The following is a 16986-nucleotide window of genomic DNA, read 5'->3' as shown; positions in this document are numbered from 1 at the left end:
TTGTTGGTCTTGTTTTGTTTCCTAGATCTTGACAATGGTTCTAAAATGTTAAGATTTACTCAAGCCTGCACTGTTATGGTCGCTTAATATCTGAAGTCTTTAAAACATGTGAATATGGGTCTCAAGGTTGGAAATGACATGATTTCTGAAGAGCGTTTTCTGTGATAGCACACAAGCTTTCTGTAAACCTTTCTAATAAAAACACAAGAATCCAGCCACAGAGATTCCTCTCTGAATTCTCTGAACTCTGGGAAGGTCATGGACGTTAAGTAAGGCAGTTCTGCTGCGGAATCAATACTGCATTGACTGCTTCCTACAGCAGATACAGAGGTGTGGGTCTTCTGTAGTAAGACAAAGGCGCCATCAAGGAGTGGCCTTTCAAGCAATGGGGGTTATCACCAACAGGAGAAGATGAAGACTGACCGTGGCTCGTTCTTATTTCAGGACAAAATGTCAGGCGACAAGTGAAAACTCGTGTGACTCTTGGAGAGAGGGGGGTGGGGTCTGTGACCTGGACGCTCTACCTGGTACTAGCACACTCGTCTTGGGACCAGGGCTTTGCTCTTACAGTTGGTGCTCACATCTCTGACATGCTGCTAATTCTGTCTGAGGAACAGAACAAACCGTCTTAGAGGAAGCCTAAGGGTTACATTGATTCTGTTTAAGAATTCCACTGGATGTCTAGCTAAACTTTAAATAAACTTTGTCTTGGGTCTAACGATCGATTTAGGACACGGAAGGCATGGTGGTGGGGTAGTGGGCAAAGAAAGGATGCCTGTGTTTTTGCTCTGGTTTGCAATTTAGTGCAGGGCTTGTAAAGAGACATTCCATTTCTGCAGCTCTTTTTACGATCTCTGTCTGTCAGTAGAAAGTGGACTGGATGATGCTGTTCCCATTTTTTTTCTTTTTAGTCAGATTTTACTGAATATAGATTAGATGGCATAAATGGCAGATGGGATCAGATGTAAAGGCAGTTCCTCCCAAAGTGGGACTTTGGTGCTTGTCTAAATTCATTGACTCTTTTCTGAGCCCCTCTCAGGAAATACTTTCCATTTGTGTGCATAAGGTTTCATAAGAACCCCTATTCTTACTCCGCAAATTGTTTTTTCATAATGTCCGGTGTTGGCCACCATTGGAGAGCATGGGAGGTCTATGCCCATCATCGGGTCTCTCAATGGAAACCAACTGAATCGTGTCCATTGCTTTCCAGGCACCTGTTAAAAATGAACAAGAGCAGCTCTGACTTGGAGAAAGTGAGCCAGAGCTCTGCAGAAAGCCTCAGCCCGTCCTTCCGAGGGGCCCACGTCAGCTTCACCACGGGCTCCACAGATAGCCTAGCCTCGGACTCCAGGACTTGCAGCGATGGAGGTAACGATCCCTGACAGACAGTCTTACACTTGACAGATTCTGGTGGGTGCCAGCATTTGGAAGGCCAGCGTCAGGCTTTCTATGCTGGTGCCGCTCTGTCAGGAAGTAGAACCTGCCCAAGTTTATTCCCTCATGACCTTATTAGACCACCCTCCGTCATCGGAAGTGTACAGCCTTGGTTGCAGGGCAGGAGGAGGCTGCAACCAAACATGTGTTGAGGTTGACCAGATGGAGGTATGGATGAAGCGATCGCTGTGTAAGCATTCAGGCCTGAGTTTAGATTCTCAGCACTGGGCCCCAGGGATGCAAGGATTAGAGAATTCCTGCACCTTGCTGACTAGCCAGTCCAGCTGACCCGGGAAGGTGCAAGTTCACTTTGGAAACCTTTTCTCAAAAACTAAGGTGGATGCATGACTGAGGAAGACACCTGATGTTAACCTTAGGCCGACACACGTGTATGAACACACACACACACACACACACACACACACACCATGTTGGAAGGCTCCTGATTCTCTGACTAACAAGTCAGCTATATATAGTTCTTTCTGTCCACCAGACTCTCTGGAACCTCAGATGTTGTCTTGTTTTATTTATATGCATACACACGCATGCATACATGTTTGTTAAGTAGAACATGAAGGCTTTGTAAGACCACTGCCCACCACTATTATGTGTTAACCATTGAAGAATAGTAGGTGGATATGTCCTGCTGGGCAGCTTCACCGAGAAGGAGCTTGAGGTTTTCTGCACTTGTGGATTTGGTGGTCGAGTGTATGACCTTTCACCTCTTGGGCATGCTCAGTGTGTATCCTCTCCCATTCTTCTCCTAGGCTGCATTAGTATGATAGGGCCACACCTGTGCTGGCGTGACTTCCTCATTTTACGGAAGTACTTTTTCTCAAGGGACATTTTTGGGGCAAAGGACCCCAGGACATATTTCTGTCAGCAAATGTGGGTTAAAAGTTTTCTAATGAGAAACTCTGCTAGCTCTCACTCCAAAACAGGAAATGTATTTATAGTGATTTGGGGGAAATGGAGCAAAAACAAGATTGTCTTTTTCTGCAGCTCTTCTCTACTCCTATCTCTCCTTCCTTTCCCATCCCACTGCAAAATTTCAATGAGGCAGATTATTCTCCGAAAGCCTGGGTATCTGAGCCATTGTCCCCATGCTGTTTGTCCAGCTCCAGTTCACTCTCTTGGGAACCATGACCCGTTCTGAGAGGGCCACGTACAATGCATCTCTCCCTCAGCCACCACATGACCGGTATCATAGGAACAACCAGACCAATGTGCCTCAGCGTAAACCACAATGTCTGTTCTCAGACCTGGGAAAGCTTAAAGCATTCGTGACACATAGGTGGAGGGGAAAGACAGGTGTCTTCGTTAGGGTTTTACTGCTGTGAACAGACATCACAACCAAGGCTATTCTTATAAATGGCAACATTTAATTGGGGCTGGCTTACAGGTTCAGAGGTTCAGTCCATTATCATCAAGGCAGGAGAGGCAGCATCCAGGCAGGCATGGTGCAGGAGGAGCTGAGTTCTACATTTTCATCTGAAGGCTGCTAGTGGAAGACTCACTTCCAGGAAGCTAGGGTGAGGGTCTTAGAGCCCACACTCACAGTGACACACCTGCTTCAACAAGGCCACACCTACTCCAACAGGGCCACACCTACTCCAACAGGGCCACACCTACTCCAACAGGGCTACACCCCTCTAATAGTGTCACTCCCTGAGCCGAGCATATACAAACCATCACAACAGGAAAATCAGATTGCCCCAGAACAGAGAGTTTATAAAGACTTCTAGAAAGAGTGTTTGAGGGATGAAGATTCTGAAACATGCTTTTGAGAAGATGGGATGTTGACTCCTGTCTGCAGTGTGATCAAACTTGGGGATGAGGGAGGGGAGGAGCAAAGAATGTTCCTGGGTACCAAAACAGACAGAGGGAGCCAAAGGCACAGGTGGGCAGCGCACACTGAGAAAAGAAGAGTCACTTGAGCTGCTATTCTGGATTCAGGTGAGGGAAATCGGCACCACTTGTGGGAAGTTGGGCCATATCGTGCAAGGCATTCAGAGCTGTGTGTAGAGTACGCATACAAGAGAGCTACCTGCACCTGTGAGAACAGTAGTGGCGCCTAATAAAGTTTTATTTCCTCATGTTACTTTCTGAATAACGTAAATTGAAATGAATTTATCTTCGTGATTGTCTCACACAAATCAATTCTCCAGTGGACAAGAACCTCAAAATTTGGGTTCCACCTGACAAGAAGGTGTATTGACCCTTTACAAACCAGCACTTGTTCACTTGTTCTCTCTCTCTCTCTCTCTCTCTCTCTCTCTCTCACACACACACACACACACACACACACACACACACACACACACACACACACACACACTGCTGCTGTCTCACATGGGTCTGAATCAGGCCTAGGTTTTGAAACTGACAAGAGAAATTCTTTCTTTGGCTTCTCTGGTCTAATGGGTCTGGTCTAATTGCTTTTGGACTCTTTGGTTTGGTTTGATTTGGTTTGTTTTGGATTGGTTCCTGGAACTGCAGGCCTCACACTCACTGATCCACCTACCTCTGCCTCCTGAGTGCTGGGATTAAAGGCACGTGACACCCCAGTCTGGTGCTTTGAGACTCTTACAGAACATGCCTATTACAGGCCCACAAGTTCTTATCTGCTTTTGTCTTATAACTGAAATGCCTGAGCCTCTTGACTTTTTGACATTTACAACAGACACTGGGGCTATGAATCAGAAGGAACGAGGCCTCCATTCAGGCTGAAGTTGCATGAAATGAGAATTAGCATCAGCCTCACTGGCCAAAAGAAACCATTTATCTGTAGCAAGAGCTCACTGGTGAAGTTATGTCTGTCTTCCTGGTGTTCTGCATCCGTGGTGTAGCCTAAGGAAAAAAGTCGTTCCAGAGCCTGTCACCACCTTGGTTTATGTAAATTTGCTAGGAATTTGTCAAGGTTGGTGGCCAAAGTTAGAGATCTATCTGCTGTCTGGGTTTAATAGCAAAAGGAACATTTAAATTGTATAAGAATATAAGGCCTGGCCGTAGCACACACCTTTAATCCTAACACCCGGGAGGCAGAGGCATGCAGATCTCCAAGTTCAAGGCTAGCCTGGTCTACAGAGCTAGTTCCAGACATCCCAGGCTATGCAGAGAAACCTACCCTGCCTCAGCCCACTCCCTGCCAAAGAATATAGTTCAAACCTGTTACATGTTTAAAGCAGGAATGTTATCTAAGGTTTAAAGTAACAAAATGGTATTTTTATATCATTGTAAACCTTTCCCATTTTATACTTTTATCAGATCTCATTTCCCTCCAGCACGTCCATTATGACATTTTGTCTGAGGAGCACAGTTTGTTGGGCACAGAGTCACTGTGTAGAAGGCCAAAGCGGACTCAGTGGTTGTTTGGATCGTGCTTGGTTCTGGAGGAACAAATGCAACCCTTAGGTCGGATCTGTTGTGGAGAATAGGTGGGTGGTTGTGAGGGGACAACACTGGGTAAACGGCCCGAAGACCTTTGTGGCTGCCTTGAAATATACACGCCTAAAGCTGAGGATGGTGGGGCAGGCCTGCAGCGCTTGGGAAGTGGAGGAGAGAACATTAGGAGCACGAAGGCATCTGCATCGATGTGGTAATCCAGGCCAGCCTAGTCTCTAAGAGACGCTGACTCAAAACAACTAAAAAAACAAACAAAACAAAACAAATAAAAACAGACTTAACGTCACATTGAGATCATTTTCCTCTTTGGCTTAACTGAGTGATTCAAGAGACCGAGGTCATAATTGGCTGTTCAGTGGTAGCCACTAGCATCAGCAACAGAAAAGAGCAGAGAACTCTAAACAGGCAGCGGACATGGAGCCTCACCCAGTCCAAGAGGCAGAACCACACTGCTGGGTCTTATTTTATAGCTAGGAGGTCAGAGCTAGAGGAAAGCAACCAAGTACTGCGGCTTTGATCGGCTTGGTTTTGTCCACAATAATACCAGTAAGTTTTAAAAAAAAAAAAAAACCACACATACGTGTGTGTATGGGGTGCGGGGTGTTTATATATATGCTCTGCCGATCATTTGATAGATATTTGATATAAACTACGCGCTGGGCACAATTTCAGATGCCGAAGATCCAAAAATAACTGCCCAGTCCCTTTCCTCATAGGGCACATGGCTAGTTCCGCACATGCAATAGTCGCTGTGGAGAAAGTAGGCCAGGAAGGGCACGGGGCTGGGTAGGAAGGCCTGTAAGGGAGAGAGACAGGAAGTCCAGAAACATTAGCCTGTAGTTCATGTGACTGGTAGTCTGACCTCCAGCCAGCACGTGCTCCCCGTCTCCGATAAAGAAGAGGTCGTATTCTTCAAAGAGATCCGCAAAACTGTCTACCTAAATTTAATGTGTGCTCTATTACCCAGGCTTATTAGATCTCTTGATCTTAAATCCATAGGTTCAATCCAATACATTATGTAAGTAATCCGTCCCAGCATAGTATACACCCCCAGCCCATCAAGAACTGAGTCCGGGCTTCTGTCCCAGATGTTGGTGAGGCACAGAGGTTGGTTCCAGAGGAAAACAAACTCCATTTAAATATTTCCAGTATCCCAAATTATCCCTGCCAGCAAAGAGGCTTCATCTTAAAACAGTTTCCTTAAAAATCTCCAATTAATGCCGTCGTATTTCCTTTCATTAGTGTGCCATTTAAGGCACACTAATTTCAGTAAGCTATGTATTTTCGATTAAATAGCAAACAATATAGAAAGGTATGCAGCAAGGAGTGTCTCTCCTAACACCCACCTCATCTTGTGCCCACTGCCACTGTGAACATATTTTTTTCTGTCATTAAGAATCAAAGTGCCCTAAAATTCAGTTGTATACATTTTGTACTTTCAAGTCAGAACCATTAGCGGTCGATTTTTGAAGCTGCTCTATTGTTTCGGTTGTTAGCCAGCAGTTAAATCCTTCTCTTGCCAATGTATAATTAGGCTGTTTTGTTAGAAAATTCAAGTGGGGTCCTGAGACACACACTGGGGAGATTTGGTTTACATATCCTATCTGTGAGACAAATTGTGTGTGTGTGTGTGTGTGTGTGTGTGTGTGTGTGTGTGTGTGACAAATTCTTAAAAGAAGTAAAATCTGTGCTTTAACATTTGGATGGGTTTCAAGTAGTCACCCTCAATTCGTCCTCTAGAAAGTGCCAGCTTGCTTTTCTACCAGCAGCACAGGAGAAGGGACTTGAATGAGGTTTCAGTTTAACTACCTAGAAAGACAATGCTCACTGCTGTGTCTCTGCTGAGGTTGGAAGATCCCAATCTCAGAGCCCTGGCTGGGCTGTTGGCTGGTAGAGGAGGCCCCAGGGACTTGTCTTCCAAACTGAGACCTACATCTTTCCCTTCCGTGCAAACCACACTGTGGCCTTGACTGTTGCTTTCCGGGATGATCAATCGAGTGGGTCTGGAGAGATTCCTCACAAACGCCACATCTTCCATCCAGCTGCAAAATGCTAATGACATGCTTCCAGTTCGAGCCACATTTATCTTCCTGGAAAAGCGAGGCGTCCTTTAAAAGGAGTGTTCTGCTCAATCTCTTTCTTTTTCCATGTGATACTGGGCCGCTCCAGATTCTGGAACCAAATGAGAAGCTGCACGACTTCCCTTGGAAAATTGTGCAGCTGGAGAATGCCTGAGTCCCTACCTACCTATCTGTTGGCAGAAACCTCCAGACAGCCTCTTCCTGCATGGCACGGTGCCTACACACAGGCTGTTCTTTTCTCATCTCTAATGAGAGAAATCAAACTTCCCTAGGGTTGGGTTGAGTATTCTATGGCTGATTTGTTTCTGTCTTACACTTAGTAGGTGCTTAAGAAATAGTAACAGGTGAGTAGGTGAATCTTTGAAGCTGTTTGCTCAGCTACATCAGATTAGCAAGCGTCAGTCCATAGAATAGTCCAAGATTTTCCACGCAAAACACACACATATACAGACACACACACACACACAGATACACACACACACAGACACACACACACATAGACAAACACACACACAGACACAGACACACACAGAGACACACAGACACAGAGACACACACACAGACATACAGACACACACACACAGACACAGAGACACACATACATACTCACACGCACACACAGAGACACAGATACACACAGACACAGTCACACACAGAGACACAGACACACACACATACACACACACACACACACAGACACACACACACAGACACTCGCATGCAATGTAATTGGCTTTGCTTTACTTATAATTGAAACAGTGGCTAACATAAATGTAAAAAGCTCAACAATGGTCACTCAGATGGCTCAAAACAGGGCTGACCACTTCCTCTGTGAGCCCGGCTCTCAGGGCTGAAGAGACAGTGGAAGTACGTATTAAACCCCAGCAAGAAGACAAGACCCTATCATAAGGTAGACCTCATGCTACCACGTTTGAACTTTTGCCCTCCGTTCTGAGGAGGGAGCAACCTGTTTTCCCCAAACATTGAAATACCGACAACTTCTTCACTTTCTAAATATAAAAGATACCAAACGACTATACATCTCCCACCGGGCCCCACCTTTGTGAGATTCACCCAGCATGCCATACGTGATTCTCTCCTCTTGTCGGAAGTGCATGCACTAAAGGGATGCTGGGTGTTTATCTCTGAGTATGCTACATGTGGAACTGAAGACTGGAAGGAACACTTGGGAAATAGTGTTTGGAACCCTCTGTCTTAGGCAGTATTACTCAGCTGGGAATTTAGCTCAATGTGAGAGTGCTTGCCTAGTTCTCACAAAATTTTCCCAGCCATCCCTGCTCTTCATTGTAAGCGAGAATTTGGAGACATCGGTCTAATATCAGCATACAACCAGGATATGGTAGAATTAGTTTCGTGTGCCATTGAATTTGAGTCTTTCTGTCCATCGGCCAAAGCCGTTCAGGTTTTCTTTTTTACTTAGATTTTCCCTGACAGATGGCTTACCTGTGAGCTATGAGAGCATTTCCGTTATCAGGGTACGTTTGTCTTCTTCTGGCTTTGGTGAGTGCAGACCATAGCGGCTGCTGTGGGTAATGACTTAGGCAACGCATCATCCAAAGGCTGTTTGCCCAGAGGAGCGTTGAAGAAATGGTTCTCCAAGAATAAGAAAATGTCAGGGTCAGTCCTCTCTCACCCTGGAGTGACAGCTAGAAAAATCTGTTCCATGGAGAAGGTCACACTTTAGCATCCATGTCAAAGTAACCTGAGTACATCCGTCCTGGGGAGATTATAAGACCCTGAGGTATCTGTTGTTCACCGTGGGACTTTCTCACCAGCCGTGGTTCCATACCTGCTTACACGGGTGGAGGTGTGGGCATATATATGCACATTTGTGTAAAGGTCAGAGAACAATTTTAAGTATCCTCCATGTTTTGTTGGTGGTGGCAGCTTCAAGGTTTAAAGAACAGTCTCGTAAACTGACAAAGTAGCCAAGAAGGGCAAACCCTCGGAAATCTTCCTGTTTGCCCTCCTCAACGCTAGTGGTGGAGTTACAAGCTGCTCTCTTGGCCTGGGTTCTGGAGCTCCATCCTGGGGCTCTTTACCACCTAAGCTATCTCTCCAGACCTAAAATGAAAATCTTTGTCAGTGTATACGATGTCCAGTTGGATACAGGAAGTCCACACTTGAAGTAAATCACCCATCACTGCTAAGTTTTGTGAAACTCCCTGCTTCCCCTCTGCTGGGCAGGTATGCGATTCAGGGGCATGTCTGTGCTGCCCCCTTCTTGTTAGCTGCAACATCCTAGCACAAATTCACAGCCTCTAAGACGTTAAACACATCCGGTCTACATGCCAATCCTTGGTGTTATATATGCCTCGGAATACCTAGTCCTTACCAGATTTGCCCAAGCAGCTATGGGATCTAAATCCAGTCAGAATTGTCCAACTTAGTTCCTACAGGATGTCATGGGAACACAGAACAGGGTGGTGGAGTAGTTGTTCTCTCAGGTGCCTAAACACTGCTTCTGTGCAGGGTCTGTAACTGACATCTTGATTCTTCTTGGAGATCTAGGGAATGTGTGTGAGATGGATTGGCTTTTAAAGAGTCACTCCACTATTACTGATTAGAAAGTTGACCAGCCTTCAGTATAGGAGCTAGAATTAGAGAGGCATGATGGGAGCAAGTTAGCCACCTGTCTAGAGATTGTGCAGGGGTTTCTGGGATGGCTGCCAGACAAAAATGCATGTTCAGAAAGGTTGCAATGGAGAGTTGCTGAAATTTAATGGTGGAATTCCAGATAGTACAATCCAGTCTCCCCCCCCCCCCCTTTTTTTTTTTGGAGGAAATTTGGCTGGATGTGACTAGTTTATTCATGCCCTTTGCCCTTAATTCCTAGTAGAAACATAAAGGAGCATGTTGGTGACAACCAGAGAGTTGACATTAAAGGTGAGGACAGACCCCGTCAAGCTTAGGAAATCAGAACAAGGCTTATAAAGGAGAGACAAGCCAAGACACTGACTGGTTAGCAGCGCCAGAGGCCCCTTGAATGAGGGAGGGAAAGGAACCTTGACTCTGGACATGCTGCCTCTGACCCCAGAGTCTGATTCAGGCTAAGAAGTCATCTGAAAGGTGCTTAGTGCTCAGGGAGGGGGTGCAGGGAGACTTCACGGACAGTGAGTGTCATTCGTGCAGTTTGCAGTTTGTCCGCTGTGCATACACCATTTAAAGAAATAGAAAGGAGTACAATAAAATTAATCGCTGTGACCGATTAAAAAATAATAATCCCACGGCACCTGAGCCAGTGGCCTCGATCTCCAGCCTTATGACTTCTGCTTCTTTTTCTAGGTCCATCGTGTGAGGCCACCCACTCACCCACCATCAGCGGGAAAAAGCTCTTTGCTCCCGTCCCTTTCCCGTCAGGCTCCACGGAGGATGTGTCCCCCAGCGGTCCTGCACAGCCTCCTCCTCTGCCCCAGAAAAAGATAGTGAGCCGTGCTGCCTCCTCCCCTGATGGCTTCTTCTGGACCCAAGGTTCCCCTAAGCCACGCACAGCGAGTCCCAAGCTGAACCTAAGCCACTCGGAAACCAATGTTTGTGCCCATGACGAGCCTCCTTTGAGCTATTCCTTGAACTCTGGAAACCATCCCCACCATGTCTTCTCCTCTTCTGAGCCTTTGGAGAAAGCTTTCAAAGGCAGTGTCCCCTGGGCCCCAGCTCTGGGTCCAGCAAACAGCAAAGGCAGTTGTGGGAGCCCCAATCTCCAGGGCAGAGCGGCCACCTCCACCTCGTCATCCCAGCTCAGCGTGTCCAGCCAGGCCTCCACCGGCAGCAGCCAGCTTCAGCTGCACAGCCTGCTGAGCAGTATCAGCAGCAAGGAGGGCACCTATGCCAAGCTCGGGGGCCTCTACACACAGTCCCTGGCCCGCCTGGTGACCAAGTGCGAAGACCTCTTCATGGGTGGTCTGAAAACGGAACTGCGCTTCGATGAGAACAGCTGGTCGCTCTTCAAACTGATATGCAACAAGCCTTGCTGTGACTCGGGAGATGCAATTTACTACGGTGCCACTTGCTCCAAGGACCCCGACAGCATCTACGCAGTGAAAGTAGGTACTAAGTAGGTACTACCGCGGTCCTTCCGCTCTGTGGTCTGACCAGCTGGTTCTGGCACCTCTCCAAGCTCTCAGAAGCGCGCTAGTTAGCAAGTTTGCCTTTATATTTAGAACCCGGTGATCCCACTCTCTGCCTGACCCGGAGAAGTAGCACCCTGAAATTCCTAGCATGAGTCTGTGTTTGTGGTCCAGCGGCCATAGGGAACAGCTTAGTGCGGCAGACTTCACTCAAGTCTTCAGGAGGTTTTGACTCGAGTGTTTCACAGAGATAGGAAGATAGGTGTGATCGTGAGATTCCTTACGGAGCTCATAATCCAATAAAAGAAAAGGACAGTTAAGGTCCTCGCCTGCTCGTCAAGTGACCGCAGCAGGAGCCTTAGACTCAGACATTGCCCTGTGAACGGTGAAAGCAACAATAACATTGCTCAGAATTTACCGTTACCATTAGATTCTCGGGTGGTGGATTAGTTACCTATGTGACTGCAATGAATCATACTTGAGATTTTTCTTTGAAAGAAACTTGCGATACCACCAGACAAGATGGCCGAGAGCCCCAATGAGTATGTCCAGGAGACCCGTGTCCATTTAGAAGCTACGCTTCTGTAAAGAGGGTACAGGGTTAGCTACTAGGAAGCTCTATGTAGTTAACAGATATCAGGATCACAAAAGACTTGGGTCAGGTTATGGCCAAGAGAGCAGGCACTGGTGATGAGAAAATACTGCCAGGCTTGGGGATCCCAGCTACCAAACAGGCTGAAATAGGACAAGTTCACAGCCTGCCTGGGCTACACCAGGAGCTCAGGACCCATCTGGATAAGTCGGCCTTACAAAGGAAGTGTGGGGGTTGGGATGTAGCTCGGTAGTAAATTACTTGCCGAGCATATGTAAGACCCCTGCTTTAATCACCAACACCACCGGAAATGAAGAGAGGAGAGGGAGGGAAGGGGAGGAAGAAGGCAGCTGTCCCAAAGGGAACTTCTATGAAATTAGGCTTCCATGGCCACTTCAGGTCTGAACCCAGACACTGCCTTCTGGGTAAGCTAAATTTTGTGCCCCTTCCCCAAATGAAGTTAAAAGATGAAAAGGGCCCTTTTCTGTCAGGATGGCTGTATTCAGTACATTTATTTCTTGACTTCTACTGAAGCTATGTTCCTAAAATACCCATTATTCGGCTTGCAAATATGGCAAGTTGAAAATTGCTCTACCTAACCTCCAGCTCAGCTGTCATGGAGTCACCCTCATTTCCCATTGTGGCTACAAGTGTTTCTTATTGACCCTGTTTGAAATCAGGGGCCATCTGAAGAGGGAGAAGGTGATTGAAAAATTATCTGAATGAGATGAACTGAACGCCCAGGTTATCGTGTGGAGTTTGTGAGAGGAGAGAGTAGACAGGAGTTTAGATGTTCAGGGAACGGGAGAAAATGGTGTGTGACTCATCCTCCGGTCTTTTTCTCCTTGTCTCTGTTGTGTGCTCTCACCTTGCCCCCTGGTGCTAAAACCTGGAGGTCTCAGGCAATCTTGAAGGAACTTAATTCAAAGAAAGTGACAAGATTACATAGCAAAAGCCAAGTGCGGGGGGGGGGGGGGGGGAAGCACTGAGTTCAAACCTTGAGCAGAGACTCTTTCCCAATCTACTAGTCATTATGTGAAGTAGCTGGGAATCTAGAGCCAATTTTCCCCAATACCCAACACATAGTTGCGCTTGCCCAGAGGATCACAGAAGCAAGTACTTCTCCTTATTGCATTGGGAGTTAAAGCCAAGAGAAAAGCCTCAAGATAAGCCTTCATCTCCAATGAAGAGGGTCCCAGAGGATTCCTAGTTGACTTTCCTGGAGATGTAGCATTAAAAAACCGAAGTCTGGAGAACAGCGTCAAATACTCATGGAGCGATGCTGTAATTAGAAAAGGCGTTATTGCTTTGTAAATGTGCCTGGTCTGGCGATGGGGGGCGGGGAGCTGTGAGCCTCGTTCGGCTCTTGCAGCTGTTCCACTTCATTAGCGGTGCAGTCTAGACGGAATACCGTCATCTGAGAGCCCTCAGGAGGGGGAGTCGGGCTCCTTCCCAGCCGCCTGTGTGTCCCCGAGCTCTCCGTTCAGCTGTTCGCGTTAAGCAGAGACCTGACACTGAAATCAAACGCAGTGTTGCCTCTGAATCCCAGCAAACAATAGCAGATGGGCACCTGCTTGTGCCTGGCTCGGGGACCTCCCATCACAGGTTCATTGGCCTATAACATGGAGGCATAAGCTGGTCCTTATAGCCTGACACATCCATGGATGTGTGGCAGGAAGTGGGGGGGGGGGATAGCATTAGTACTTGTGGATTTTGAAGCTGTTTCTCAGCCACGTAGGACCTCAGTTCATAATTAAGGGATCTGTGCTGACTTTGTCCTGATTCACACAAGGAGTGGGCTCTGGTTCCAAAGCTTAAGACAAGACAAAGTTTGAAACTTCAGCCGAGCCCAAGGTCTTTGGAAAGTTCCAGAGCTAAACACCAAGGGCAGAGTCCCCTGGAAAGGAGATGGGTAGCAGCAGAGGGGCAAGGGGACAAAGATCACTATCTGCATTCCTCATTCTTCATCTCAACTCTAGAATGATCTTGGGATGCCCCGCCCAAGCCTGGGAGGGGTCTGAGTGGCTGTTCCTGGTTCAGCTCTCTGAGGTGGAGGAGGTGACTGTGCCCTGGGGTCTTTCTGAAGGCCCAGCTCAATTACTGTTTACCCAGCTCCCTTATTTGCATCTCTGTGCAAAATGTCAGTTTGGCTCACTTGGGGTTCTGGGTCCCTGGGTTTGCTGGGCCTGGAGTTTTTTATACCCTGGAGGAAAGACAGCCTTGGAAACCATTTGTCAGGCCCTGCCAAGGCCTGGCCCAGGCTCAGTCAGAGGTTGTAGAGAACTTGTAAACCAGTTCTAGATAGCTCTGACCCATCATTAAATGGCTACAGATGTAATGGCAAGAACTGTCACCATAGCAACCTTGTCATTGCAGACTCACCATGGGCCAGGCTTGGGGCCCAAAGCCATACCTGCATCATTTAAGCTGATCCCTGGGAGGCACCATTGCCCCATTTAGAGCCCAGAGAAAACAGAACGGAAGGCAGATGCCACCGACCACCAGCATTGATGCTCCCATATTTGTAGCACGACCTGCCCACAGAAATGTATTTGTCACCCACAGATCAGTGCTCAAAGTGTTTCCCATCCTTTGTGGACATGCACAGGGCAGGAAAAAATGGGGAAGGCCTGGTGCGTGTGGTTCCAGCTGATGGGAAATCAGGACACACCCTGCATGTGTTTTCTGCTCCAACCAAAAGCACGTGTTTTTATTTTATTTATTTTATTTTATTTTATCTTAGTATATTCAGTGCCTCTCTTTGTCAGACTTCATGCTTTCCATTGGGAGTGTTGCCTGTGAGTCTGGTGTTTAACACCCTACATACACAAGTGTGGTGTTAACAGGCTTTTGGTGTTCATAAGCAAGGAGCCAGTAATGAGCCTTAGAGCGAGAATGTGGGTTATGGTATGTCAGCTCTGACTTTGGTGTCAGCAATGTAGATTAAATAAGGCTCTCTAAGCAGAGTGTGGACAAGGCAAAGTCACACAGCCATCAATTATTGAAAAATACTGTGACCAGAATCACTGAACCCTTGTCCTGTATTTATTGGAGCCTGGCCCCATATTTGCTATTTCCATATTTGAGGCTCCTTTATGGACCATAGCTACTTCAGATAAGAATCTCCGGTAGCTTGTCAAAGGCTTCCCAGCTAATACTTAAAACTGGTCTGCTGCCTCCCAGAGCCTATACATTCAACTTAAAGAACTCTTCCCAGGTTCCTAGTTGGGTTAATAGTTTCCGCTAACAAAGCCTCAGGTTTCCCTCTCTGAGACCATCTACTGCTTTGAGCTTTGTGGGGTTTAAGGAGCTATTTTTGTGAAAGTCCCATAAGCAACACGGTGCCCCACACATGCGGGGCTCCGGTGTGCGTGTGCTCTGAATTAAAGCGATCCCAGCGTCAATCCTCCATTTGTCCACTGAGGGCTTGACAGGCAGTGACTGCTCAGTACGTGAGTATTTATAGGCAAGGCTTTTGTGAGGACTCACCCCCACAAATTTCCTTTCATTTAAAAGTGTTCCAAGCCAAAGAGATGCCTCAGCGAGTGAAAAACGTTTGCTATACAAACCTCACAACATGCGTTTGAACTCCAGAATCCACTATGGAGGGAGAGAACCAATTAGGGGAAGTTGTCCTTTGAAACTCCTACCCCCGACATCCACCTCTCACCTCAGCCCCAGTCTCCTCACACACAAATATCATCGTCATACTAAATAATGTTGAACTTAAAAAAAAAAAAAAATTGAAAGGATCCCAGAGGAATGCCATTTAAAAGTAGTGTGGATGGGTATGTTGCAAGGAGACCCTGAGGCAAGACACATGAATTCCAAATCAGCTTTATTTAGAGTAAAGGGAAACGATTTCTGGGGTAGATAATAGTTTCTTAAAATTTCAATTCTGCCTCCACAATAGAGAAATTAATGCACTAACGTGTTACCAACTCCTTGGTTAGCTTTAAAAAACATAAAAGCTCTTTTCCCCCGGAGGCTGAATGAGTTCTTTGATGCAGAATCCCATGCTGTAAGACTACATAGCTACAATAGAAACCAACGCCTGTGAACAGTGTATGCAACCAAACTTGAGAAAACTTTGCCTGAAAGTCATGTGGTAAACACCATCATGATCGGTCCTCAGCTGCTGGCTCCTTATGATCCGTAGATGGGAGGAGATACCTTTCTCTTCTCTCCAAACCCAGGCAGAGCACTGCTCGAAAAGCAGAGGACGAGAGAGACAGAGACACACAAGAGAGCATCTTCAGTCCCTTCCAGTGTAATTACGTGGAAACCGAAGTCTAAGAGGGCCTTCCCGACTGGTTTGAGAATCCTCCAAGAGGATTGTTAATTTTCCTCCGGCAGCTCACCCTAGCAGTATGAGCAGAAGAGGTCACAGTGATAGATCAAGAGATCAGATCCTGGCTGTGTGGATTTCCCACAGGGAAGGTTGAGATTATCTACCTTGTTTATTCCTGTTTTTAACCCTAAGGATGCCCTCCAGCCCGGTGGCTCCTTGTTCCCAGGGGAGCTTGATGTTTTCTTCCTGCGGCCAAGGCTCTGGCTTGGAGCAGAGCACAGCTTCCTGCACCCATCTGCATGAGGCGGCCCTTAAGCCATTTCACAGAGCGGGTGTTAGACGTTTACCTAAATCTAGGAAGCAAGGCAGCCTAAGAGAATGTGGTCAAATTCTAAAAGTGTAGGGATACCATTGTCTCTAAAGTTGGGGAGGGGGGGAGGGAGAGAGAGAGGGAGGAGAGAGAATCCACTTGATGATGAAATATCAACCTTGCTTTCACTGGAAACGATAGGGAGTCAGACTGAGTTCTGTACAAACTGGTCAACTTTGTGAGACTCCATGCCAACCACTCTGTGGAGTAAGAGGCATATTCCTCTTATACCACAGAGCCCCTAAAGCACTGTGGGCTTGAATTATTTTCTTCTGTGAACTACACTTCTGGTGTGGATTTTTTTTTTCTGAGAGGGTTTTTCTGTATATAGTCTTGGCTGTCCTGGAGCTTGCTTGCTCTGTAGACCAGGTTGGCCTCAAACTCTAAGAGCTCTGCCTGCCTCAGCCTTCTGAGTGCTGGGATTAAAGTGAAGACCACCATCCTGCCCATTGTGAATTCTTTGAAAGAAAGAGACAGACAGACAGCAGACAGGCAGACAGACAGGCACAAAAGAAAATGCTGTTACCCTCTTCTCTTCTCTTCTCTTCTCTTCTCTTCTCCTCTCCTCTCCTCTCCTCTCCTCTCTCTCTCTCTCTCTCTCTCTCTCTCTCTCTCTCTCTCTCTCCTTCTTCTGCTTCTACTACCTTCTTGACTCCCCATGCTCTGAGTAAACTCTTTTCTGTACAAGAAAAAAGAAAGAAAATGCTGCTTAAACCGAAGTCTCA

At 46.8% G+C, this 16986-nt stretch overlaps 2 protein-coding genes across 2 annotated transcripts in view; one reads left to right on the top strand and one right to left on the bottom strand.

Moving 5' to 3' along the window:
* Erich1 (glutamate-rich 1) overlaps window positions 1–16986 on the bottom strand; it is a gene marked incomplete at its 5' end in the record, with an annotated part of 52793804 nt that overhangs the window by 19464460 nt on the left and 33312358 nt on the right.
* Window positions 1–16986, top strand: part of Prag1 (PEAK1 related kinase activating pseudokinase 1) — a 53269-nt gene that overhangs the window by 34359 nt on the left and 1924 nt on the right. For both annotated transcript variants that reach the window (NM_001107315.1, XM_087588367.1), the window contains 2 exon segments: window positions 1211–1368; window positions 10227–10984. In NM_001107315.1, the coding sequence (NP_001100785.1) occupies window positions 1211–1368; window positions 10227–10984 (916 nt within the window).

The sequence above is a fragment of the Rattus norvegicus genome, chromosome 16 (genome assembly GCF_021556685.1).
Source record: "Rattus norvegicus strain SHRSP/BbbUtx chromosome 16, alternate assembly SHRSP_T2T, whole genome shotgun sequence".
Lineage (NCBI taxonomy): Eukaryota > Metazoa > Chordata > Mammalia > Rodentia > Muridae > Rattus > Rattus norvegicus.
Note: the sequence above shows the minus strand (reverse complement) of the source record. Positions and strands in the feature narration are given on the sequence as shown.